At 47.6% G+C, this 27,881-nt stretch overlaps 1 protein-coding gene across 3 annotated transcripts in view; it reads left to right on the top strand.

Annotated features, from left to right (window-relative positions):
- Elf4 (E74-like factor 4 (ets domain transcription factor)) overlaps window positions 1-27,881 on the top strand; it is a 52,084-nt gene that overhangs the window by 12,775 nt on the left and 11,428 nt on the right. For all 3 annotated transcript variants that reach the window (NM_019680.2, XM_006541527.1, NM_001381876.1), the window contains exon 2: window positions 26,004-26,280. In NM_019680.2, the coding sequence (NP_062654.2) occupies window positions 26,209-26,280 (72 nt within the window). In that variant the 5' untranslated portion in view covers window positions 26,004-26,208. The remainder of the gene's footprint in view (window positions 1-26,003; window positions 26,281-27,881) is intronic.

Raw genomic sequence — 27,881 nt, 5'->3', positions numbered from 1 at the left:
TTTCTAAACTGCAAAAAGGATTCTGGCTTCACTGCCAATTTATTCCCTTTGTGGTTCTCAGACTGAAAAGTAGTTCTGCAGGGGAGAAAAGAAACCCATGAAAGGTACCCAGAATCCCATGGGCGCTTTCCTGGGGGTCAGGGGCTTTTCTCATCAACACCAACCTGCCTGCAAATCTCTGGCTGCTGAGCCTCGTGTGTCCTGTAATAGCGGCTGCGCAGCTAATGCCCTGTAGCTTGGGCCCCAGCGCTGGTTGCCAAGAAACTGCTAGTCGGGGTGCTTATGAGGGTTCTGACCTCATAGGGGCTGCTGAGTTTCAATTCAGCAGACATTTATTAACACCTACTGTGTGCCCAACCTGTGCTATGAGCTGTGGGGGAGCCGAGGGAAGGACGTGGTGGGGCAGAGATGACTAAGACACTGAAACAATCAGAGGCGAAGACAAGCAGCCAGGCCAGGGGCTGGTCAGGTGCTAATTGTACTTCTTGGAGCAGAGGCCAGCGTGGCCAGGACTCTGAGGTCAGCAGCAGCTAGAGGAGGGAGGGAAGGCTTTGTGAGGGATTCGGGTGAGAGCTAGACCTTGAAAGGGGGCGGGGACAGCGAGGGGGAGATGTGGCTCCAGCAGAAAGGGGAGAAAAGACGCCTTTCTCTCTATTCCCTGGCCACGGACTGACCTTCGAAGCCTGGATGATTGTTTGGTAAATGCATGTCACATAAAAGAGCAGGTCAGTGAGTGTGGGTGGCTTCATGCAAACCTCGATCTCCACTTCAGGACGTACAAAATGCTTGGCCGAGACAGTGAGCCCAGTCTGTATTGATAATACACAAAGGGTAGCCAGGCTTCCCCGCCACCCAAGCTGAGAGCATTTCATTATGGACTGCACCCTTCAACACAGGCCAGCTAGGAGAGGAGGGAGGGAGGGAGGCAAGTGGGGGAAGAGAGAGGTAGAGGACATCAAAGCTGACATATCACAATTGTTCACCAGAGAGATCTGCTGCCTAGGTTCCACCTTGCCCCCTCCCCCCCGCCCCCCTGGGGTTTGAGGCTTTTTTGGGACCCTGGTGGTAGAGAGCAGAGATTTTCTTTTTCTTTTTTGGGGGGGGGGGTTATTTTGTTGTTTGTTTGTTTGTTTGTTTGTTTTGAGACAGGGTTTCTCTGTGTAGCCCTGGCAATCCTGGAACTCACTCTGTAGACCAGGCTGGCCTGGAACTCAGAAATTTGCCTGCCTCTGCCTCCCAAGTGCTGGGAGAGAACAGAGATTTTAGACTTCAATTCCCAGCTGGCTGGGTGGTGGGCTGTGATGAGAGCAGAGATTTTCATCACAGCCCATCACCCAGCCAGCTGGGGATTAAAGTCTAGAGAGGTTCTGCCTGGACACAGAAAAAAATCATCGTGGGTGTGTTCTACTTTTGAGCCCTCCATGGCTGGATGGGAGGTGAGCTTTTGGCTTTTATTAGGTTCAATTGGATAAAAACACCTAGACTACACCCCCCCTCATCTCCCCCCCCACCCCCAACATCTTCTTGCTATTTTTGGGCTTTGCTTCTCTTCGGTAAACACCTAAAGAGCATACTAGAATGTCCTGACTTGGGCTGGGAAACTATCTTATGGTGAATTTCTTGACAAAGAGCCTGTTCCCAGAGGAACAAGATGAGTGTTTCAGGCAGTAGGGTCTATAAGGAAAGTGCTGAAACATTTCTCAAAGCAGCTAACAAGAAACAAAGTAGCCCAGCAGTGGCTATGGTTGGCACTGTAGGAGGCAGAGGTAGGTGGATCTCTTTAAGTTTGAGGCCATCCTGGTCTACAGAACAGGTACTAGGACAACCAGAGCTACACAGAGAAACACTGTCTCAAAAGAGAGACCGAGCCGGGCGTGGTTGTGCATGCCTTTAATCCCAGCACTTGGGAGGCAGAGGCAGGCAGATTTCTGAGTTCAAGGACAGCCTGGTCTACAGAGTGAGTTCCAGGACAGCTAGGGCTACACAGAGAAACCCTGTCTTGAAAAACCAAAAGAGAGAGTGAGGGGGGGTATTAAGTGGCTGGTCCGAGTTGAACAAGCTTCGCCTTAAGGTCTTAATTTTGAATGAGTCGTTTCTTTCCCAGTGCTGATATTTCATGCCTCTTAGTCTACCTACCATTCTGGAAGCTTCCTGCCTTCTTCTAGTCTGACCCAATATCCTTCTCAAGAAGACAGAAATGCTTCAGACTAGAAGAAAGCAGGAAGGGAGCACGGTCTGTCTGCATTCATATCTCAGACCTACCAGGCCAGGCTCTGGCTGTCTGACATTGACTTAACCTCTCTGGGTCTCACTGTATGCTTCACAGGGATAGAGTGACGAATGGGATAATGTATATAAAACATTGAGCATAGTGCTTTTCGCAGTGTACCCACCCAGTAAGTGTTCCTCGGATTAGGTTTAGTCCTTGCTAAGATTGTTGCTGGTCATAGCATCTTTTCACCATTCACGTACCCTAAGCTTTGCCAAGATCCCAGAATTAAACACCTTGCCAGAAGTGCTGGCAGGGCATGCCAGCCCATTCCTGAAAATACCTGGCTGATTTTTACAGATTTTTTTTCTGCTAAGGTCTTTTTGTTGTTGTTGTTGTTAACTGTGCCATCATGAAGGATACAGAGGGGATATGGAAGAAGCGCTATGTGCGCACATGTGCGTACGTGCAGGGGTCTGTGTGTTATCTACAAAGCCATTCTGAGTGTTAGACAGTTCTGGAGTTAATAGTGGTGCTTGAGGGGCTGGAGAGATGGCTCTATGGATAAGAGCTTCCTTGCTCTTTGAGGTGGCCAAAGCTGCAGTCCCCAGAACTCGTGTTAGGCAGCTTGCACCTGCCTATGACTTCAGCTTGAGGGGATCTGACATCTTTCTGGCTCCGCAGGCACCCTCCCCCCACCCCACATGCACAGAGGCATGCACACAGCACACCTAAATGACTAACAAATCTTTTTTAAAGACTGGAACCTGAGCCATCAAGGTAGTTCAGTGGGTGAAGGTGCTCGCTGCCAAGCACTACAACCTGGTCTCAGTCCTTGGAGCTCAAAATGGTGAAAAAAGAGAACCATCCTTGCAAGCTGCCCTCTGACCTCCACATATAAGCCGTCGCACCCTCCCCGATCCTACCCCCACATGCATTGAGTGCATACAGGCTCTCGTGTGTGTGTGTGTGTGTGTGTGTGTGTGTGTGCGCGCGCGCGTGCGCGTGTGTGCACTCTCGTGTGTGTTGAAATAAAAATGTAAAAACAGTTTAAAGGTGGGGATTAAGTTTTTAATATTTGTATTAATATTACCATGGTTTTTTTTTTGTCTGCGTTATTTTCACTTTGAATATCCACTGAAGAAACCAGAAGTGAGCTGGGTGTGATGGCACACAGCTGTCAGTTCAGCACTTCAGTGGCTGAGGCTGGAAAATGGAGAGTTCTAGGCTTGCCTGGCCAACATAGCAAGTTCCAGGTCAGCCTGGGCTATAAGCAAAACCTTGTCTTAAAAAAAAATTAAAAAATAAAAAGAAGAGGAGAAAAATCAGAGGAAGTTTGTTCCTTTAAGAAAAGGCATACCGTTCTACCCCTGGGGACTACTTAGCAATCATCAGTTTGCTGTTTGCCTCCTGAGGGTAAAGCTCTGGAAGCCAGTTGGCCAACTCTGGACTCATCACAGCTTGCCTTGCTTTTCTGATCTTTCCGATCCTTTCAGTTTACAGTGATGTTGGGTCCCTGCTGAGCAAATGTCCAAAGGCCTTTTTTGAGGCTGGGGCACTGCCTTTGGCCAGCAGCTCTCAGGATCTGGGAACTTTTGCCAAAGGCCCCTCAGAAGATTTTGAGGTCCCATCTGCTGTAGCTGCAGTTGTGTTTAGGTGAGCCCAAGATAAGAGGTATCCTGTATGGACTACACCTAAATGGATCATGCTAGTGGATCATGTGATCCTTGCCCATCAAATTAAGAAAGCTAGGCCTTGAGCAATGAAAGAGTGGACAATTAGTTGTTTTTTTTTTTAAAGGGGATTTATTTATTATATGTAAGTACACTGTAGCTGTCTTCAAACATCTCAGAAGAGGGCATCAGATCTCATTGCAGATGGTTGTTAGCCACCATGTGGTTGCTGGGATTTGAACTCTGGATCTTCAGAAGAGCAGTCAGTGCCCTTAACTGCTGAGCCATCTATCCAACCCAGACAATTAGTCTTAATCTCCCTAAATACCTGATAACGGGGAGGTACTCAAGTGTGGACTGAGGTGGTACTCTGTGTCTTTCCAGTGTTTTCTAGGATAACAGTCATTAGTCCAACTCTTCTGAGTCTATAAAAATCAACGTGCAGAAAGCAAGTACCATAGACGCTTTCAAGGTGACCAGTTTAATACCACAGTAATAAGAAAGAAAGAAAGAAAGAAAGAAAGAAAGAAAGAGAGAGAGAGAGAGAGAGAGAGAGGGAGGGAGGGAGGGAGGGAGGGAGGGAGGGAGGAAGGAAGGAAGGAAGGAAGGAAGGAGAAGAAAGGCAGAAAGAAGAGAAGAGAAGACAAGACAAGACAAGACCCAGATCTATTCTTGGAGACTCCAAGCCGCATTCTAGAGTGTCAGGGACATGTATATATTTATCTGTTAGCAGGTAGGGGATCTTCATATTTCTAAATTGCATGATGTGGGGCTAATGGCTTACACAGAGAAAAATCATTTTCCTTCCTTGGCTTCATTAGGGAAGACTTCCTGGAGGTGAAAGGGCAGATGGCCTTTCAAAAGAGGAAAGAGAGACCATTGGCCATGTTCTAGGGGCATTCTAGACTGGGTGAGAGGGTAACATTGGCAAGCCAGAGGTACAACAGTGTAAGTCCCCCACAATTGGCATGTGTGATAAGTTCCAGGCTCAGAATCTGACTCTACTGTAGCATCAAAGAATGGGTATTCTAGGGAAGTGGGAGACTATTGCCTCTTTTTGGCCTTCACTACTACTGCAAAGCAACATGATACAGCAAACTCACATAGTAATGCCATGTAATGACAAAACCATAGTCAATGTTGTACAATCCAGGGCCCCCTCCCTTTCTTTCATGTGGCTTAATAACTTTACTAAAACCATATCAATGTACAATAAATGGCACATATTTTTTAAGTGTACAATTTGGTCCTATTTGACGTATGTATGTATATACCCAGTGAAAGCATCACCACATTTAAGAGACAGCTAGCGTATGTGGGGCTCCTGGGAAGTTTCCTTGCACCCTTTGGCAGTTCCACCTCCCATCCTAAGGCAGCCACTGCTCTGGTTTCTGTCACTATAGATTAGTTTGCATTTTCTAAAGTTTCGTATAATTGGAATCATGCAGTCCTGTCTGGCCTGGCTTCTCTCTGGATATTTATGTTAAAACTCTTCCTTGTTTTTGTATATATCAGTGTTTCTTCTCCCTCACTCCCTCTCCCTCTCTCCCTCACTTCCTCTTTTGAGACAGGGTCTCACATTGTAGCTCTGGTTGTTCCTGCAACTCAACTATGCAGACCACACCGCTCTCAGCCACTGATAGCTGCCTACCTCTGCCTCAAGATTTCTGAGATTAAAAGACTTGCTCCATCATGCCTGGCAGATGTTTCGATCTTTTTTTATTGCAAAGTAGCTTTCCATTGTATGGACAAAACAACCGTTGTTTATCTGTTCAACAGCCTTTGGACTTCTGATGGTTTTTTCCTAGTTTTTTTTTTTAACTGTTGGAAACAAAGCTGCTCTGATCATCTGTGAGCAAATCCTTTTATGGCTATATTTTTCCTTTTCTCTTGGTTAAATACCTGAAAGAAAAGTAACTGGGTCCTAACAATAGCGAAGGTTCAACTTTTTTGTTTGTTTGTTTGGAGACAGGGTTTCTCTGTATTGCCCTGGCTGTCCTGGAACTCACTGTGTAGACCAGGCTGGCCTCGAACTCAGAAATCTGCCTGCCTCTGCCTTCCAAGTGCTGAGATTAAAGGTGTGTGCCACCACTGCCCAGTGAAGGTTCAACTTTTAAAGAAAGTATTACACTGTTTTCCAAATGCCTTTATCATTTTACATCTGCTCCTCGCAAAGGATAAGAATCCCAAGTTGTTTGCTCATCTTCACTAGCACTGGTGGGTGGCCATTCTTATTGGTGCGCCATCGGGTTGCACTGTAATTGCCTTTCCCTTAATGACTCACTATTTTAATCATTTTCCCATGTGCTTCTTTGTTATCTCTGGATCTTTCTTTTTGTGAAATATCTGCTCAGGTCTGTTGCCCAGAGTCCTTTATAGACTCTAGATACAAGACCTCTATCATAGTCCTGCTTGACAATCATTGTTTCTTTCCTGGTCCTTCTGCCTCCACCTCCCAAGTGCTAAGATTACAGTCGCAAGCCAGTGTCTAGTTCTAGAAGTCTTTAGTTTTGCATTCAATCTTAGCCAAAATGCAACCAATCACTGTGTTTCTTTCTCGGCTGACCTGGGGATTGAACCTCAGACCTTTTGCCTATTAAGCAAGCGCCTTGCCATTGAGCTATGTTCTTGGCCTTCACTTTTCCCTTTTTTAGATCAAGTCTTCAGTCCTACATTACATCTAAGGAATCTTTGCCTAAATCATAACAATTTCATCATATGTTTTCTTTTATAATTTTAGCCTTTGCATTCTGGTCTGTGATATATTTGCCCGTTGTTTTACACTCTAATTTCAGTGTGCATTTCTTTTGGTGACTCACTATTTTAATGATTTTTCCATGTGCTTACTTGTTATCTATATACCTTTTTTTAAAAGTAAAATGTCTGCTTATTAATTTTTCAGTACCGAGGTCCAGAGCTTTGTGTGGGCTAGGAAAGCACTTGTCTAGGCTTATTTTACCAAGTCATCTAAAATTTTTAGTGTGTCTGCAAATGCATGTGTGTGTTACAGATATGAGAGTGGACATGAACACACACCACACATACATGTGGTGGTCAAAGGACAGGTTTTGGGAGTTAGCTTTCGCCAGTGAATGAACTTTCTCCTGCTCTACCACCTTGCTGGCCCAGATTTTGGCTACTTTAAGTTCTTTGCAACATCATATGAAATTTAAAACTGTTTGTATAATTTTCTTTTAATATTTAGATATACCTTATTCGCATCAATCATTAAGACAGTTATTCCTGGCTTTGTTTTTGACTCTTGTAATCAGGTGTGTGTTTGATATCACTGTTATTTTAGATGGTGCTTAGAATTGTTGTTTTATGGCTTAAATTTACTGTGCATTAGTAGAATAGGACATTGTTCAGTTATAGTGAATAAATCCAACATTTCTTTCATGCATCCCTGTGTACATGCCTCACCTATCCCCTTTCAACCACATCTGCCAAGAAAACAGATCTCCTTAACCAAAGTTTAGCTGGGCATGGTGGCACATGCTTGTAGCCCTAACTATTGGTATACTGAGGCAGAGAGTGATGAGTTTGAGGTCAGCCTGAGCTATAGAGCAAGACCTTGTTACCCCTCCCTCTACAAAAACCAAAACAAGAATATTTGACTCAGACAGTTTTTCTCCTATCTCATTCTCTCAAGTAATTTTGTATCTTAGACCTGATACAGCATCATGACATCATTCCAAGGGTACAGTGACGTGACTAGAACCCAATATTCTCAGGGCAGGACTGTGGTTTTATGCAAAAAGTTAATGCTTTTGATGATAACTTGATTATCAACTGTCTCCTCAATGCTACTTGGGGGAAGAACTCGATCTGGCATTTGTCACCTCTGACAGAGGCTTGCAGCAAAAGAGGAAAAGTAATACCTGAGTCCCTAGAACTCTTTGTCTCCCAACTGCAGGCTAGCCGTACTACTAGACTGTAACCCGTTCGAACCTGTAAGTTGACAATTTACCGGAGTTTAATTCATGGATGCTTAGATATAGGTTGGAGGAAGAAGAGATACAACAGAAAGAAAGCAGCAGTTCAAGACCACATGTGCCAAAAGACCTTGTGACAGAATTGAAAGGCTCTGGAGAGTTTATGGGAGGCGGGGCTCTGTGGATATGAACTGTAATTACTAGAACATAAACAGCTCTGTGGGGTTAGGGGACTTGTTGGAGACCTTGCTCGATGGGTACTGTTTGATTAGACCAAAAAGATCTCGAAAGGATGGCAAGCCTGAGAAATTCCATGAATGAGGCTGGAATGTTCCCTCAGGGGACCATGAGGAGACCACTGGGCTTGAAGCCCAGCTTGAGTTGGGAAATCATGGGAACGAGGCTGAGTAGGTAGGGTGGGGTCAGACTGCTAAGGACCTTCAGAAACCAAGTTAGATGAGTCGAGACTCTAGGGCTCTGGCGAGTCGGAGTCCACGGCCACAGATCTCAATGTGTGTGTCCTGAAGAAGCTGGCACCAGCTCAGAGGCTAAGGGAGGAGTTAGGTGGAGGCAGGACCAAGGCTGGAAAAAGGAACACAGTTTTTAGCTCTTTCTCAGGTTTTCACACCCCATCCCTACAGGATCATAACCTAGATCATTGGCAAGGGGCGTTGATGGTGGGACAAGAGATAACCAACACGCACTTTGTAGCTCGCCTGCTGACTGGTCCACCCCACTGCTTACCCTGACAGCTTAGGTGAAATCCTAGTAGGTCTAGATGGTGTTTGAAAGTGAAAATGCAGGCTGAGTGCAGCGGGGCATGCCTGTGTGTCTAGCTATGCAGGAGGCTGAGAAGGGAGGTTTGTTTGCGCCTTGCTTCGGGAGACTGAGGCCAACATGGGCAACAACACTAGATGCTCTCTCAAAAGAACAAAGGAAAAAAGAAAGAAGAAGAGAAGAGCAAGCACAGCAGTACTGACAGTCTTTCCCCTTGGGAAGCTGAGGCAGTAAGATTGCAAGTTCAAAGCCAGCCTGGGCTCCATAGTGAGACAGCTTGTCAAGAAAAAACAAAAAACAAAAAACAAAAAAACAAACAAACACAAAAAAACAATGTGGGGCTGGAGAGATGGCTCAGTGGTTAAGAGTACTGACTGCTCTTCCAGAAATCCTGAGTTCAAATCCCAGCAAGTAGGTAGGGTGGTTCACTATGGGATTTGATGTCTTCTTCTGGTGTGTCTGAAGACAGCTTCAGTGTACTCATATAAATAAAATAAATAGATCTTTAAAAAAAGGAAAGGAAAGTAAAAAGCAAAGTGCTAAGGAGAGAAATGACCTTTTAACTCAGTATCAGTTATCAATATATCAACACTAATTGATTTGTGATTTTTTCCCTTTATGTGTCACTACTTTTTTGTTTTGTTTTTGTTTTGTTTTTGTTTTTGTTTTTATTTAGCTTTCTCTCATACAGTACTCCCCAACTGCAGTTTCCTCTCTGTCCACTTCCCACTGGTAGGAAAGGCTGCTTTGAGAGAGATGGTATTTTGGCCTAATATTTTAGTAGAAGAAATGTGGCATGGACAGCAAGCCTGTAAGGAGCTCTGAGTGACATGCAATCTGTCCACTTGGAGAATGGGCACCTGAGAGTTCAAGAACCAGGTGACATTAATAGCAAAATTGTTTTACCAGAGTTCTGTTACCACCCAAGTCCCCCACACTATTAAATTATATATATATATATATAAGTTGATATAGGGTCTAACTATGTAGTCCTGTCTGACCGTGCACTCAACAGGGATCCACCTGCCTCTATGCCCCCACCCCAAATGCTGAGACTAAAAACTCCAAGTATGCCGTGGTAAAGGCTTACATTGGATTCTTGAGTTAGATAACATTTCTTTCCAATGTAACATTTGTTGTCCGTCCCCAGCCCCCTTTTTTTTTTGGAGACAGCGTCTCATGTAGCCCAAATTGGTTTCAAATTCATTATGTAACAGAATGGGTTTGAACTTCTGATCCTCCTGCTTCTGCCCTACCTGGGATTGCAGGTGTGCACCACAGGATAGTTTATGTGATGCTTGGAGTGGAACTCAAGACTCCGTGAACGCTGGCCGAGCATTCTCTCAACTCAACAGCAATCCTAGCTCTGAAGTATAGCATTCACTCGTTTTGAGACACGGTCTCTCTGTGTAGTCTTAACTGGCCTAGAACTCAAAAAGATCCACCTGTCTCTGCCTCCCAGGTGCCAAGGGTCTCACGCCTGTCTAGTATTCACTTTTAAGTGGGACTGTTTTCATTTATTACCTAAAATGTAATTTTTGCTAACTTGTCAAGACAAAAAGAAACAAAACAAAAAAGTGAGATGGGTTTGAACTGTACCTTTGACTCCCTAGTCTGAGGCTTGGTCAGATCTAGTGAAAGGGTCCTACCCTCGTGGGACCTCTCTACTGAACCTTAGCTTTTGAGATTTTTGAAAAGGAGAGTGGAAGGGAAATCCTATCACCTGCAGCATCATCTTCATTTGCTTGCCACCCTTGCCACCCCTTTCTCCTTGCCTTAGAATACATTTGAAAGCAAATGACTAGGTCCTTTTGCTCTGGGGAGAGGTCCTTTGACTTGCTCAGTGGTTAGCTCTGTCTCATCTTCAAAGTTTCGGGTATGAACAGATCTTGAAGTTGGTATGGAGAGACCTATGAGGCTCTGGAGCCTGGTTGTAAATCAAGACTGTTCAAAAAGATTACTGAACTTCACCTCTGCTATCATACCATACCTGTGTCCTTTCCCTTTGGCTCCATCTTTGGTTTTGATTATTCATAGTAGAGTGTTAGTATCGTTCCAGTTTGGAAACACTCTGCTTACACTCTGCCTGGACTTATCAGAGCCTTCAAGTCTAGTGCTGCTCTGGCTAAGTCTTGGTGGCTAAGTCACTGAAGGCTAAGGTGAATCTCCTTAGCACTCCAGTCGTTTGATTTACTGTCCCCATAGCTTACAGATAGGGATGCCAACTGGAGAAAGAATGCCTGCCCTCTGCAGCCTGGTCAAGCTGGATAAAGCACTCTGAATAGGCAGGTTTTAACCCACCAGGCAGGGCCTCAGGCATCAAGGGCCTGTGCCAGGCAGCAAGCCTTCTTCCACACCCCTTGCCTGTCAGGGGGCTTGGGGCAGGAGAAAGAGCAGGTAGGGCTCTGGGCAGGCTGTCTGGGCTGGGCGGGGCCCTGGTTGGGTGAGGCCCAGATTCCCCAAGCTGATAAAGCAGCCTGTAAACACCCAGCAAGTTGCGGGTGGGGGTGGGCAGAGGGCAGGCTACCAGATGGCAAGAGAAGGAGGGAAACTGGAGCCCAGGCCGAGCTACAGGAAGTGGGGCTTGATGTAGAAACATCCTGTCCAGCAGGGGCTAGAGAGGTAGCCACCAGTGATTGCTCCTCCACTATGGTGGCAAATTCAGTACAAGGTGGGGCTGCATGCCTGGGCAGCGGGCCAGGTTCTTGGTTCCTGGCATCTCAGAGGGACATGATCAATCGGTCTCTGTTATGGGTTGCTCATGGGTCTCTGTTAGGGTTTGCTGTACCATCTACCAACGCCGAGAAGGCGGGGGAGGTGGTTTAGAGCCAAACTACCCCCGTGGAGAAACTCTCCAGAGTGATTGTCTGAGAGAATTTGTTTCTTACGGGAAAAATCATCGCCTTCACTGTCTGTGAGGAGCATTGATTGGAACACAGGATTGTGTCAATTGTGTCAAAGGCCTCCTGCGGCCCTCTGCGAAGAACAGTCATATGGCCGATGCTCTTTCAGCTCGATCTTGCGGTGCCTTTTAATTAGAACCTCAGAGGGTCAGATCTGGTGCAGCCTTTAGCAGAGATCAGCAGACCTGTCCATTTCACTTTACAGGTGGGGAAACTGGGAATCAGAGGCACAGAGGCTGAGTCACCTACACGGGAGACCCAAAATTCAAGCCCTTGCTCTGCAAAGCTTCCCACCATCTTCCCTGGTGTGGGAGGTCCCCCACTAGCACCCAGCCCTCCCACATAGGCCTGGATATGTCCTGCATACTCACTGGACCTGTATGTACTTAACCTTGCTGAAGGCTACAGGATGCCTGGAAGGAGGAAAGAGCCTCAGAGTCATAAATCAAAAGGCCTCTGCTTGTAAGTGGCCTTGAGTAGACCCTTTGGGCCACAGAGATTCCTAAAAAATTTACAAAGGTAATAATTTTCAGCAGGCATGGTGATGTGTGTCTGTACTCTCAGCTGAGAGGTAGAAGCAGAAGAATATTGAAGAGTGAGCTACATAGTGAGCTTGAGGCCAACCTGAACTACACGGAACCCTCTTTCAAATCAAACAGAAGACAAAGAAAAGCAATTCTCTTAAGAGCGTTAACCCTGGTAGAGGACCACACATCCAAGAATATTTGGGCAGCATAAATTGGTCTTGATGTTTTTGTTTAAACAAAACAAACAAACAAACACAAAAAAACCAAAGTTGGGTGGATGGTAGTAGATTTGGGAAGAATTAGGTTAGGGATCATTATGGTCAAAACAGATCATATGAAAATCTCAACTGATAACTACTTTTTTTTTTTTGGTTTTTCAAGATAGGGCTCATTAAAACATTTGTCGTTATACCCCTGGACTCTGGGTAAAGATGGAAGAAGATAACAAGCTTCACAGAGTTGTCCTTTGCCCTCCACACTTAAATCACAATAAGGAGAAATGTTTTAAAAAATAATAACAGAAAAATAATAATATTTAATTATTTTAAGAAATTATAAATTTCACACACTAGAAACATCTACTTCAGTGAGATTTTTATCTTATTTTATTTTATTTTTTAGCATTCACAGAATTGCACAGCTATCAGTAGGATCCACTTTAGAGTATTTTCATCTTCCTCCAAAGAAATACCAAATACCACATACATCCCTTAGAGCCAGTCCCAATTTCCCTCCAGCCCCAGGGCCTCGGTTCTAAAGGGATGCTTACTATAGATAGATGCTCTAGGTGTTTTGAGGTGAAACCCACCCTTGTTGATCAAGATGTGCTAGCTCAGTTTACTGGGGCCTTTGATCCAGAGACCCCACTAGAAAACCACGAACAAACAAACAAAACCAGGGAAGGCCTGATGATCAAGCCCCTGGCTGTGGGCCTGGCATATGTGAGGTACTTAGAGCTGTATTTCCATAAATATTTGAATAAACACATGAACCAACACCCTAAGATAAGAACCTCAACTTCACAGTATGTATGAGCTGAGAGTAACTGTATATTTATGGGGCAGGGACCATGCCATGACTACTCTAGGTCTAGAGCCTAAATTCTCTGGTAAGAGCAGGTCACTGAAGTACAGAAGCTGAGCAGAGCTTGAAGCAAGCCATTGAAGCTCATATTGCTGCCATTTTGATAAAGATTTGGTCTGGGAAGTTGAGGATTGATTTATTAGAATGATCTCCAGTTGAAATTAAGGCCTTAAGAGGTATGGGGCCTGGGCCTGGGTAGCTTCCATAGAAGAGGCCCCTCGGGCTCTGAGCCTTCAGTCCCAACAGATGGCCAGCAATATGTGTAGAGACAGTACAGACTTTGAGATCAAGGTCACATAAGCCTGGATTTGAGTTCTGCCTCTATTCTTGACAAGTAACATGACCTTGGTCTTGTTACCTAATCTCTTCGGAGCTTTTCTGCAGTTTGTAAAGTGGGTCTGTTAGGCAGGTTGATGGTGCAGGCCTGTAATCCCAGCACGCAGGAAGCAGAGTCCGGAGAGGATCACCACAAGTTTGAGATGAAGCTGGATAATGTAGTGAGCTTGAGGCTGGGCATGCAGGGCCAGACCTTGTATACATAAATAAATAGAATTGTTAAAGTAAGATTATCACCAAAACAGATTTCACTAAAAGCAGAGTTCAAACAGAATAGCAGCTGTAAAAAGAACTTGGCTCCCACCTCTAACCCTACCTACGATTGCCTAGCAACTTTGTAAGAATGAAGGAGAAAAAAACTGAAAAGAAACCTGGGCCGGGTCTCGAAAAATCAAAAAAAAAAAAAAAGAAGAAAAAAGAAAGAAAGAAAAAAGAAACCTGGGCTGGCGGTGGTGGCGCATGCCTTTAATCCCAGCACTTGGGAGGCAGAGGCAGACGGATTTCTGAGTTCGAGGCCAGCCTGGTCTACAGAGTGAGTTCCAGGACAGCCAAGGCTATACAGAGAAACCCTGTCTCGAAAAACCAAAAAAAAAAAAAAAAAAAAAAAAAAGGGAAACCTGGGCATGGTGACACACCCCTGTATTTCAAGCAAGTGTGGGAGAGGCCAACAGTGGAGAATCCTTAGTTCTAGACCAGCCTGAGCTACATATGGAGTCCCTCTCATGAAACCAAGCCCAGCCAGGCAAGGCGGGGCACATCTTTAGCCTGAGCACTTGGAAGGCAGATCTCTGTACGTTTGAGGCTGGCCTGGAAGAACACTTACTTGCCTAGCATGTGGAAGGCCCTGGGTTCAGTCTGCAGCAGTGCAAAGGGAGAAGAAAGGAATGGAAGGAGGTGGTGTTCATAGATTGCTCAGGATAACAACAGCCCCACAGCCCAGAGCCCAGACTGCAAATCCCTACCACCTGCCATTGTGTCCTACCCTGTCATTCTGTAGTCTTTACCGTCTGGCCTCTCTCCCCAGAAGCAGGGGAAACAACTTGAAGTGCTATCAGAGAGTGCAGAAGAAAATCTTGCCCACATTTAAACAAGCACCCACACCCCTCTGCCCCTCCTCCAATCGCCATAACTGTGACTGAGGCCACAGTCACCACACCCGCAGCAGCCCAGGCCCCAGGCCTTGCTCTCCTGCCAACTCCACAAGCGCTCGACTTGAGCTGGCATTGGCCTCAGTTGCTTCCACCGTCCTCTCCAGTCACGTGCCTCCAGCTTCGAGTCGGCTCATAACCAAACCCTGGCCCTGGGTTTGTACTGCAGATGGAGGGTGGGGCTGGCAGGGGCCCAGGTGCACATCCAGATGTTGCCCCTGAGACTTTCTTGGCATCCCCGAGCCAGCTGTAAAGTAGTATTCACTGAAAAACACAGGAATGAGGAAGTATTTGCCCCACCCCACCCCCAAGGATAATGAATTAGTATACTTGGTCTCAGGGAGTACGTAGAGAAGAAAAGCAGGGCTCTACTTGCTATAAATTATTTTTTTAATTATATTTGTTTATTTTAGCTTTTGACATTAGATTTATTGATTTATGTAATGTGTACATGTGTTGTGCATGTATGACTGTGTTCTACTTGCAGACCTGGTATATGATGGGGCCAGAAGGCAGCATTGGCCAAGTGCCATGTGGGTGCTGGGAATCAAGCCCATGTCCTCCACAGCCTGCGCTCTTAACCTTAGAGTTGTCTATCCCATCCCTAGACTTTAATCCTTAATTCTGTGTATATGTATGTGTTTGTGTATGGGTATATGTGCACATGGGTACTGGAACCTCTGGAGGCCAGATGTGCCAGATCCTCCTAGAGCTGGAGCTATAGGCAGTTATTTGTAAGCTGCCCAACACGGGTGCTGGCACCCAAACTCCGATCCTCTGCAAGATCAGTACATGCTCTTAACCACTGAGCCACTTACTCTTTATGTCATATGTGTATGAATGTGTGTGGGCATGTGTGTGCCATGGTGTACATGTGGCCATCAGAAGACAACTTACACTGTGATGTTTCAGGATTCCAGGGACTATTCAAGTCATCAGTGTTGGTGGCAGGTGTCTTTACCTGCTGCACCCACTCATGGGTTCAAAGGGCCCTGCTCTTTTGACAAGAGGCCTGGTCTGGGTAGGATTCTTGGCAAACAGTGGAGGAAGATGCCCTGTCGGAGCTGAGCTGGGGTTTCAGGATTGTCCCTTTGTGTGTTTTTGCTGGTCCTTGATAAGTATCACCTCTAGGGGCCTCCAAAGCTTTTCTTGATGCTACTTAAACCTCACTGAGCAGTGTTATCCTGGGCAAGATTCAGGTAGTGAGTGGTATCTGCCTACTGCTAGGCACTCAGACCAGGCGCCAGTGCTTCTGGGACCATCATACTCTAGTACTAGCCTGAAGGTCTGGCAGCTGTGCAGAATCCAGGACCTTGGGCTGCTAATGTTTTCCCTGACCTACAGCCTTGGGGATATCTCATGGAGTGGGTCATCTGCTTAAAGGACTGGCTACAGGTATACAGCTCTATTACTAGGGAGCCCCACCTTGCATGGACTCCTGGGAGGTACTTAGGTATAAGTTACCAGTAAAGCAGCAGCCACTGTGGAATTCTAGAGTCCACTGTTCCTTATCCCAGAAAAGGCTGCTGTCCTTTGACCCAAAGACAATGTAGTATTTCTTCATCATTACCTCTGCCCATTGGCACTAAGGATAAACCCCTGACACCTTAGGAAGTCACATTGATTTCAGTGTCACCTGCTCTTCTAAATGAACCCAACCCCCAGCCTTGGTCTAGTTTCCTCAGATCCTCTCCTTTCAACCTGTCCCTCCATCTGTAGCCACTGTTAAGAGTCTATGCAAGGCATTGGCCTTGCTCGGCACTAATGGTCCAGGTTTTAATCCTCGCCCTCAAAGACCAGGCGTACCCTGCTGGTCCCTGAAGGGTAGTCTAGGTGCAGTGATGAGAGAGGTTGTGGAAACAGTTGTCCCCTCATCAGGTAGCACTTCTCTGTTTGGCCCCCTCCCACCACAAGGCAGGCTGGTGGAATTGCTGCCAGCACCCCCCTTGTGTAGACAGCTGTCTCCTCTGCCTTCCTGTGAGGGATCCTCCCTGTGCACTTTCTGACCTGTGCAGAGCAGGGGCGGGGCTGCAAGGGCCACCAGGCCCCGAAGGGGAAACTGCCGAAACCCCTGGGACAGGAAGTGGTACACAGGGGCTGCTTCCTCTCACAGAGCAGGGGTGCGGGGCGGAGAGAGCCGCCTGTGTCCTGGCCCCTGCCTGCCTACTATGAGCCCTGGGAGGCTAGGGAGAGGTGACAGTCCTTTTCCCTACCTCCCTTCTCTCCAAAAGATGAGGCTTTTCCTGCAGCGCACTGGAGAGGTGGAGGTGGGTAAAGGGGAGAGCTTCTTCAGAGAAGCCACCATCCCTTAGCAATTAGAGACCAGAGCCGGCAGATCAACGGAAAGGCAAGGCACAGGGTAGGTGAGTGTGGGGTGAGGCACCTGCCCCACCTGCCAGGACAGCAGAAAGCCACAGCTGGTTAGAGGAACCCTTTGTCCTTGAGCCTGAGTTCTGGGAGCAAACGATTAGGACCACACCTGCTTAGCAGCAGGTTGGAGTCTGTGGATGCCTGACTTGTAGCCCACAGACAGGAATGGCCTCAGATGAGCAGCTCCAACCCCTCATGGTGCAGCCGAGGAAACCAAGGCACACAAAGCAGAAGTGTCCTGTTTGAGGTCACATCGTGGGCAGAGCAGAAGCCAAGGCTCTAATCCAGAGGCTCTCTTTCTGATGAAAATGTGCTGAGTTGGTATTTAGCGTCCCACACCTCCCACAGGCACCTCCCCCCATCCCCCACACAACAGGGTTCTGGGACATTCTTCTCAGAAATGAGCTTGATGAATTGATTCACACGGAAGGGAGGTGGAGTGTTTAGTCCAGGGATCATCGAAGGTTTCTGTAAAGGATCAGATAGCAAGTATGTCAGGCTTTGGGGCTTATATGAATGAGCACTAATAACCTATAAGCATGTGTTCCAATACAGCTCCGTCGATAGGCACGGAAACTTGAATTTCAGAACATTTGCATGTGTCGTAAACTTCCATCCTTGTGGCCCTTCTTTGATAAGTTCTTCAAGCCCTACTGAGAGCCAAGAAGTAAAGCTCTAGGCTGTCAAGAGCAGAGGCTGCTAGGTGGGAGGAAGATGATGAGGACAACCCTTGAAGGATGTGAGGGAACTAAAGTCACAAAAGTCGAGAGCGGGCATGGCTGGCCTAAGGGACAGTGTGAACAACGGTGTGGCAGTGGGGAGTCACTGTAAAGGTTAACCGTGCTCCGCACATGTGTGGCTTCATTGTTATTTGCCAGCCACTGTTGCTCTTTTTTTTTTTTTAAACTTTTGAGACAGGGTCTCACTGTGTAGCCCTGGCTGGCTTGGAACGCCCTATGTAAACCAGGCTGCCTTTAAACACACAGATATCTGCCTTGCCTTGGCCTCCCCCAGTGCCGGGGTTCAAGACCACCACTGTTCTCACTGGAGGAAAGGGTTAGCTTTGTTGAGGATGCAGCGAGACCATGAGAAGAGGAGGAGGGTTACTGCAGAGAGAACTTGAGTAACTCAACTCTCACTCTCCTGGCCCCCCCCCCAAACTCTCGGGTAAGAGAGACGGGAGGGACCTTTTAGGTTCTTTTGAACTTTCTGCTTTCTGGAGATGTTTCAGTAGTGCCAGGAGGGAGAGAGGGAGAAAAGGCAAACCCCAGGGTAGGTGTTCTCCATGATTCCTGAAGCCAAAGCTGTCTGTGGTCTCCCCAGGCCCCGACGGATTGCTTCTTACCCCAGCCTTTGTGGCATCATCCCTTCTGAGTAGGGATTCCGGTGCACTGTGCCTCTGCTTGGATTCCTGCACTTTGTTTTGGATGGTCAGTAGAGGAAGGGGTCATCTGGGAAGGATACTCCCTACAGCCCCTCTTACTCATGGTGGGGGCAGAGCTGAGCCAGGAGCCTCTGTATCAGTTTCTAGGACACACACTGCCAGGGGCCTCGACAAAGAACACTGACCCCTCAATAAAAAGTTATCTGACTTAATATCCTGTTGTGCGGAGTCACAGATTGCCCCAGCTTCGAAAAAATCCACTAATGAATTTAATTAGTCTTTGGCCCATGCTTCTCTTCTTCTCTTCCTTCCTCCCCCCTACAATGGAAGCCAGCAGGACTTTCTAGGGACTGGGCCCGGTGTGCTAAGTCACCATCCACTCAGTGTGTGTGACTCCCTGCCACTTGGTCCTCTGCACCAGGTCAGGAGACTCTGATGCCCACTGAGCACCTGCGTAGGCTCCTGCCCTGTGCCCTAACTAGACAAGATAGAATCTCAGAGGTGACATGAAACCCTCTCGCCCATAAGTGGAAGCCGAGGCAGGAGGATGGTCAGTTTGCAGCCAGGACTCCAAAGCAAAAATCTCAAAACTCAAACAGAAAGACAGAAGCTTCAAAAATGCCCATCTGCATCTTTTCTCCCATTAACTTTGGTATTTTTTTTTTTCCAAAACAGTCCCTGTTTCAAAGGGTCCAGGCTGAATTCTTGTCCAGCCTCATTTCTTGCCTTGATCACTCCATATCTTTGAACATTGTTGTTATTGTTACTACTACTGTGTGTCTGAGTTTGTCCAGCCATGCACGCAGAGTACAACTTTTGGAACTCAGTTTTCTCCTTGCATTCGTGAGTTGCATGGACGGGACACAGACTTTTGTGGCAAAAGCTTTTATCACCCTGAGCCATCTCCCTGGTCTCATGTCTTTTAACATTGTCTCAGGGTCTCTGTATGGCCCCCTCAATCTGTCCCTCTTTTTCCATGAGGTGGTTCTGGCATCCCTCTCCTGGGTTCAGTTGCCCAACCTGGTCATCTTCCATCTCCCCACTTCGGGGACTGTTTTGTAACCAGACCAAATGACTCTTCTCAAGGAACTGCTTTTCCTTGCCCTGGGGATCAGCAGGATGTCCTAGGCGCTCTCCACAGCAGTTCAGATCCTACTGTCTGGATCTAGATCTTGTCGACTTCCCTAACTTCCAACCAATACCCCCCTCCTCTTCTCCCAGGTCAAACTACTTACCTTACTTTTTTATTTATTTATTTTTCCAGTCAGGGTTTCTTTGTGTAGCCTTGGCTGTCCTGGAACTCTTTGTAGATCAGGCTGGCCTCGAATTCACAGAGATCTGCCTGCCTCTCTCTGCCTTCAGAGTGCTGAGATTAAAGGCATGTACCACTATGGCCTGGCTCAACCATACATTTTCTTTATTATTTTTTATCTGGGGGGTCAACAAGATCTTGCTGATGTTTCTGAACATCTCGACACAGATCTTCCTTCCTGCCTCCGCTTCCCAAGTAGCAGGGACCACAGGTAGGTATGTCACTGTGCCTGGCTTTTCCATGAATTTAGTAGTTAATGGCCTTGGCTCCCATGGCTTTCCTTTCCTTTCCTTTCTCTCCATCTAGGTGAAACATTCTGAATACTTAACAAGCAGAATGGCCAAGCCCCACAAATAATAAATCAGACCAGGAAATTGGAAAATACATTTAGAGCCAGGTATTGTGCCCATGCCTGTGATCCTAATACTGGGGAAGCTGAAGCAGGAGGATGGATTTGAATATGAGGCCAACCTGGACTACACAGTGATACCTCATATCCAAAATTCAAATGAAAGGGAGAGGGGAAAAGAGAAAGGCATAGCAGGGAGCCTTTGCCTATAGTAACTCATTTAGCCCTTGGCAGCAGCCCCTAGGACTGGTCACATAGGCCCATTTTGTACAGGATAGTGACTTGCCTAAGTTCCAAGGCAGATCTAGGTCTTCTTCCTGAAAGGTCCACACTCGGGGTCTGCAGGGACCTCTGTTGGCCATTCTAGGCTGTAGGGTCTGTAGGGATCTCCACTGCGCAAACCTTCGAGGTTGTGATAGGTAACAGGACCATGTTCTGGAGGTCAGAAGTTACCAGGACCTAGCCTTGCTCCCTCCCTGCGTCTGTTTTCTCTTCCGGGCCTCTTTTTCCCTTAGGCACTAGGGAAGAGGATGTGGTAGCCCCAGGCCCCTCTAGAGGGTGCTCAGTGAGCTTTCTCAGCGTGACTGAGGAAATCGGTTCCTTTTGTCAGCCCCCCCTCCCTCTACCCCTCCCCTTCCTCTCCTATATTAGGACTTCTCTGGTGCTTTTCTTGCTACATAACCACAACCCAAAGGGCTGGGCGGAGTGACACAGGCGGAGGACAGAACACTCCACCCCACAGGGACCCCAACCCAGGAGAGGACTTCCTTCTCAGCTCCCACAATCCTGGGGTCAGGGAGCCCACCCCCCACCCCCACCCCCCCTTGCCCTGTGAGAGGTCACCTGACGCTTATGCTCTGTGTGAGTGCTGTCTAGTTTTTATACTTAATGCCTCCCTGGGTTGTCTTGGTTTTGTTTTTTTAATTTGGTTCTCCATCATTTTTTTTTGATTGATTTGTTTGTTGTTTGTCTTTTTGAGGAAGCCTTAACTTTGAACTTCTGATTTTTCTATCTCAGCCTACCATGTTCAGGGAGAAAATGAGTCATCACATCTGTTTTTTTATTCAGCATTGGGGATTATAGCCCCAGCCTTTTTTTTTTTTTTTTTTTTTTTTTTAGCCCTGGCCCTGGTGTAGACCTGGCTGGCTTGGAGATTCACCTTGCATGCTAGGCAAACACTGTACCAACTGAGCTACATCCCTAGCTCTTGGGGGTTTTTGATTGTTTGTTTGTTTGTTTTGTTTTGTTTTGGAGACAGGGTTTCTCTGTATAGCCCTGGCTGTCCTGGAACTCACTTTGTAGACCAGGCTGGCCTCGAACTCAGAAATCCGCCTGCCTCTGCCTCCCAAGTGCTGGGATTAAAGGCGTGCACCACCACTAAGACAAGATCTTGTTACGTAACCGAGGCTGGCTTTGTACTGGGGATCCTGAAGATACAACCTCTTAAGTATGGCGATTAAAGGCAAGCCCCACAACACTTGGTTTAGGAACCTAGAGTTTTGGTTGTTTTTTTTTTTTGCAAATAAGCATAGAGAAACCCCAGCCTTGCAAAACCTCGCCCCCCTTCCTGATTTCATCGCCAGTGGAGGGGGCAGGGGACAGAGGAGGAGGAGCTGATGACAGAGCTGTGGCTGGAGTCACTTTACTGGGTACTTGCTCAAGAAGGAGGATTTGGTTGGCTGATTGGAGTTGAGCCTTAAACTGGGACAAGGCTCTGGGTTTGAGTTCTGCTGATGGCTTAGGTCTGCTCTGTCTAGGACTGCGAATTCCATCCTGATGCCTAAATACAGGCTACTGGTCACGTGGTACAGCAGGCGCAACTCCACACTCTTAGCCAGAGGAAAGACTTTTTTTTTTTTTTTTTTGCATAGAGGGGACAGCTGTTCTGTTCCTGGGGCAGCTTCCATTTTGTCTCTGGCTGTTGGGGGAGGGGTGGTGCAGGAGTGGGAAATGACATGAAGGAAATTGTCATTTCCTTTCCAAAGAATTCCAGAAAGGTTTCATGAGAGAACGAGGTATTTCAGGAGTGACAGTCGCCTCTTGAGAGGACAGGGAACTAGAGAATTGCACCGGGTGGCCCAGCTGACTATCTGGCCCCCATGTTTGGCATGTGCAAAGAATGCCTTGGGTGTTACCAGCAATTCGGCGAGCCATTGACTGAGCTGATCAAGCCTAGATTTAAACCCACTTGGTAGAGATTGTGGACGTGGCTCTCCCATTAAAGCTGCCTCCTCTGGTAGGGGAGGGCTGTATGGGTGGGTGCTGGATGCTGCTTGGTGTGTCCCAGTAACAGTCCCAGGAAGGAAGGGTCTGTACCCCTGAGCTGGGGAGCCTAGTTGTGGTTATGCAGAATCAGTCCAAACTACCTCGCTGTTGCCTTGGCTTGGAAAGTGTACTCAGAACCTCAGAGGCCCAGGGTGTGTGTTGACAGGCAGCCCGGCCTTTTTGCTCCGTCTAGTGGTGCACACTCCTGCAATGTGTATCTGCTTTTCGGTGTATCAACCAGGCATCACTTCCCCATCCCAGAGAGACTTGGGAATAGACTTTGCCTGGAGGCACGTGTGTCCTCTGACCTCCTCTCTCTAGCAAGGCAGTGTGCAGGGGGACAAAAGGCCACTGAAGCTGTGGCCTAGCCAAAGGGCTTTGAGAGGAGCCTGGAGACAAGAACCTTCCATGTGTTTCTTGCCTGCCTCCTATAGGGTGTGCCTTCTGTGGTGGTGGTGTCTTTGGTTTCAAGTTCCTGGGAGAGGGGGGTTATTTTGAGGGCCTGGAGGAGAGTAAGTGAACATGCAAATGAGCCTTTCTCCACCTCTCACTTTCAAATCCTCAAACTTTTGAAGGGGGAGGGGAAATTTCTGGACTGAAAAGTTCCAAGAGGTAGGTTTCTTAAACCTTACCAAGAGAGTAGGGCAGCCACATCCCCACCTCTCCATCCCTTTGCTTTAGCTTCAGACAGAACCAGATCTCTGGAGATAGTTTTCGAAGATCTCCCAGCTAGAAGGAGCTTAGACACATATAATATACGGGCACATATAAGAACATTACTGGAATTACTCCTTTCTGCCTTCGACCATGATGGCCAAAGGTTCAGTGCATTTCAACACACAGATCCGGGGGGACCTTTCTTACCTCCTAGTTCCTTAGCAGAGTGGACCTAGGGAAGGGGATCACTCACCTGAGGACCCATAAGTCTCATACCTGTGTTGGAGTTGTCTTTTTTCCCCTGGGGAGCACACAGTCAAAGAGCCTTGCTAACCAGCAGAACCCTGACCTGCTCAGCCCCCCCACCCCCACCCCCGCCCATTGTCTCCTAAGCACTTGAACCAAGGCAGCTCAGTCTGCTTGCCCTAAAGGAGCGGGAGGAGGAACCTATGATTGAGCTCCGTAAGCTGGCCAGACCAGGGTAGCCCTTTGACACACAGAGGCTCTCACGAACATGTCCCCACACTTGGCACACATACACACACCCTGAATATGTATATATACCTGTGGTCTGTTTGTACACTCACAGCAGACAGATAGTGCACCTGTGTAACTAGCAATGCAAAGAATAATATCAATGTAGCCTCTGAGCTTGCACATCTCTCCTCACACGCAGTCAAGGTACATGTAGCTCTATACTGCTCAAAAAAAAAAAAAAAAAAACACAGATGCCCATAGACCAGTATTGGTCATTCACTCATTTGTTCCTTCTTTCTTTTTTCCTGTTTTAAATTTATTTTGTTTAGTTTGGTTTTATGTGTGTGGGGGGGGGGGAGGAGTGTGTTCATGTGGGTGCATGTGACGCTAGTGCGCATGCCTGGATATCATGCCTATGGAGACCCAGAGGTCAGCCTGTCAGGAATTGTCCACCCTGGTGTTCGTTTGAGAGTGGGTCTTTTGTTACCCTGAAGCCCACAGTCTAGGCCAGCTAACTAGCAGATCCCACCGATCTGCCCAACACACTGCCCCAGCTCTGGGATTCTAAGTATGCTTCATTGTGCCTGGCTTTTAAAAACAAAACAAAACAAAAACCCATGTTTTCTAGGCACTGAACTCAAGTGCTCACGTTTTCATAGAAAGTACTTTAAAGACTGAGCTGTCTCCCCAAACCTGGATTTTATAGCCCAGGCTAACCTCGACACCACAGTGATCTGTCCATCACAACTCTCAAATACTGGCATTGCAGGCTTGAATCACCATGCCGATTGCTGCTCCCCCCCCCCTTTTTGCATTTATTTCATAAACCAAACACAAGGCAAGGTGTCGATGTCTTATCAATGATCCACAGTTATCCCTACGGTCAAGGAAGCCAGTGTCTGACTTGGGAGGTCAGGACAATGCATAGAGGTTTCCTAAGCAAATAGTACCAGCAGAACTTTTGAAAATGAAACACTGGCTTAGGAAGAGAAAGCAAGAAGACAAAGATACCTTGAACGGAAGGGCCCCAGTGAATGACCTGGGGCAGGAGCAGATGCAGACTCTTGGACCTGGTGGGTTTAGATGAAAGTGATCACCTTTCATATGACTACTATGAGAATGTTCCCCAAGGGCAGACACCCTGGCTGGTGGGAGAGCAGGAACTATGGAATGCTTGCCTTAAGGGCACTTAGGCTAGGGGAGCCAGATGCAAGTGGTCCTGCAAGATTTTGCAGGCCATGAGGGATAAGGTCACATGCAGGGTTGGGTGAGGCAAGATGAAAGGATGGAGCCAGAATAAGGCTGTTAGCCCTACTGCTCCTCACTCCCCAGCCCCTGTAGTTCCACAAGTGATAGACCTAACCGCGTTCTCTCTTCCATCTAAAGGGAAATTCAACTCTGGTGGATAAAACAGCCTAGCAACTTCTCCAGGCTGTTTGATGGAGTAGGTGGAAAGGTGTGGGGGTGGAGACTGGGCGGGGCTAACCCTGTGGGCTAACGGAAAGGAAGTGGGAGAGGCTTGGGTGTCTCCTCCAGTGGAGGAGAGCGGTCATCAGAGAGGTCACTTGTGGCACCCTTCTTTTACCCCTCTTTAAGTCTCACCCGGAGTTCCTCGTTTATTTCCCAGCCAGGATAAGAGTTTGCCATCCTGGCACTACAGATGGAATGTCAAGGCGTTTCGATGTGTGCTCTAGTGGGTAGCCTGGGTTCTAGCCTGTCTCTGGTGGTTGAGTCAGCCTGCTTGTCGTTATTGCACACATTGAAAACACATCACGAGTTCAGGAACCTGAAGGGCAAAAGACCAGGTACCTGGACAGGTGCAAAGGCCAGTAGGGTCCAGGTGGAAAGAGCAGAGAAGTCGGTCAGAAGGAGTCTGGAAACCAGAGCTTTGGGAGTTGGCCCCAGGTGATCTTGCTAGAAGCAGCCTGGGGCTCTGGTAATTGAGGAGTAGATCCCGGGGAAACTACAGGCAGCTGCAGTGCCTGGCTAGCTTGGGAGGCACTGGGGAAAGACTCGTGTGGGTTTCAGCAGACAGAGACTTCCTGGAATATGGGGGATGAGCCAGCCATAGAAGATGAGGAAGGTTCTGCTGGCCCCTCCCCCAGCCAGGGCTCTCCTCACAAGTTCCCAGGGTGATAGCTCAGTCCTGAAACTGAAAGCAAAGCTCAGCCGAGAACACAAACCCACAGGCAGCACAGTGCAGAGGCCACCCTGTGGTGGGCAATGGGGGTAGGGTTGCTAACAAGCATGCAAGGCATGTGACCTACCAGCCCAGACACCCCTCCCCGCAACCCCAAGTGAGACATTTCTTCCTCTGTAGACTGTTCCTTGAGTCAGCTGGTCCTCACTTCTAAGGTAAACTGAGCCCATGAACACCCTGTGTCCCCTCTAAGCCACACGTACATGAGTCTTTCTCAAGCCAGGATAGTTAGTTACAGATTTTTCCTCCTAGTGCCCCGCGTCAGGCCTGGTCCCTTCCTACTCTGTCTCTGCTGGAAGTCTGTCTAGGCACAGCAGAGCCTCTTGGCTTCACTAGCTGATTAGGGCACGGAGCTCAGGGAAATTGGCTTACTGTTTCCATCTCTCCCTTCTCTGTAGGTTGCTCTTGTGGTTGGCATAGCCCAGCATGCAATCTTGAGCCTGGCATAGTCCACACCCACTCCAACTCTGGTTATCCTCCCCAGAGGCTCAGAGAAGGCACTAGATTGATCCTAACATACCTGAATAACTTCTGTTCGACAACAAACCACCGCAGCTCCAGGGAGCCGGGGGAGTCTCATTGTCAGCTCTGGCAGAAGCCAGTATGGCTATTGCTCTGCAGCCCAGTGATCTGGTCTTCGAGTTTGCAAGCAACGGGATGGATGATATCCACCAGGTATATGGTCTCTGGGAGTAAAACAGTCAGTCAGTATGGGCAATTAGGGAGACATAGCCGTGAACAGCCAGCCTGTGAGTCCAAGGGGTGGGGGAACTTGACAGATAACTAGTCAGCAAATACCCATCAGGCACCAGCTACTCCCTAGGAGTCACTGGATGGTCACTCAGGGAGCTGGTTGGCTACATGCCATTATAATACATGTAGTCACTAGGCTAGCCAAGCAGTTATTAAGCAAACCAGCTGGGCTGTGAGTCAACTGGCAAATGGAACTACACAGACAGTTGCATACAACTGAACATCATGTAGGATGTCTGCTACTTCCCTTTAGCCCCAGTGTCACAGTGAGCAAACTGCTGGGACAACTCCATAGCAAAGAGGGCACTGCCAGCTGCATTTAAAGCACAGCATTGGAGTCTTAGCATCTTCACACTCAGGGCTCCAAACCAGTCGATGGGCTCGCTCATAAATGTCTTCTCGGCCTAAGGATTCAGGACATGCCAGGAATGGGGTCTTTGGGCAGGAGGATGTTGGAAACTACGGTAGGATCAGATCTTGGTACCCTGGTCATGTTTGCTTTATCACTTGTGTTGCACTGAAGCCAGGAGGATGCCTTTTCTGTGCTGGTAAGTGTTCCACAGCTTCCACTCTGCTCCTTCAGAAAGAAAGGAGAAAGATGAGGCAGGCAAGTGTGGAAGTACGGAAGGGAGAGTAGAAATTAAAACTGTTGGGTTTTAATCTCAGTTGAGACAAGATGTCACCTAGCCAAGTCTTTCCCTTAACCTATCTGGCTGCTATCTCCCAAAGCTTGTCCAAGAGAAGATCCAGCTGAATATTTCCAAAACCTTCTCTGAGGAAGTCAGATGCTCTATCTATGGGAGGGTAGAAAACCCTCATACTGGTCCTACCAAAGCCTGCCCTCTAGTGGCCTTTGAGTGCATTGCACTTTCTGGCTTGCTGGTTCTTGGACAAAATAAATCAGCTTGCTTGTCGGTTCCAGGGCATAAAGACTTGTGGAAGGCATCAGATAAGAAGGGAAGAAAGGGTGACCCTTACCTGGATTCTTAGTGCTAATTCACCGTCTTTCGCTTGTTTCCAAGCCTCCAGCAGCTATTCCTATTCTCTATACTCCCCAGCATCTCTGTATGCTCAGCACACAGACTCTCCTCTGATCGAGAGATACTCCAAGCCAAGGCTGCCTGCAATTTCCCTGTCTTCTCCCACTTATCTCTAACATCCCCTGTTCTTATTCCCTTCCCACTGACTTAGGGGAACTCCTACCCTTTCAGAGCATCTGTTTACACCTACCTCCTTCAAGATCTCAAAAAAGTCACCTCTTCTCTCCCACCTTTTCTCCATTTTTCCTTTCTGCTTTCTTCTATCCTTTCTGCCTCCCTCTTTCCCTCTATATTCTCTCTCTCTCTCTCCCTCTCTCTCTCTCCCTTTCTCTCTCTCTCTCTCTCTCTCTCTCACACACACACACACACACACACAGAGAGAGAGAGAGAGAGAGAGAGAGAGAGAGAGAGAGAGAGCTTTCACACCTCTCATATATAACCCCTAAGGTGTCCCTAGCCCTAAAAGTAACCCTTCCCTTCCTT

Source organism: Mus musculus, chromosome X (assembly GCF_000001635.26).
Source record: "Mus musculus strain C57BL/6J chromosome X, GRCm38.p6 C57BL/6J".
Lineage (NCBI taxonomy): Eukaryota > Metazoa > Chordata > Mammalia > Rodentia > Muridae > Mus > Mus musculus.
This window is presented reverse-complemented; position numbering and strand designations above follow the sequence as displayed.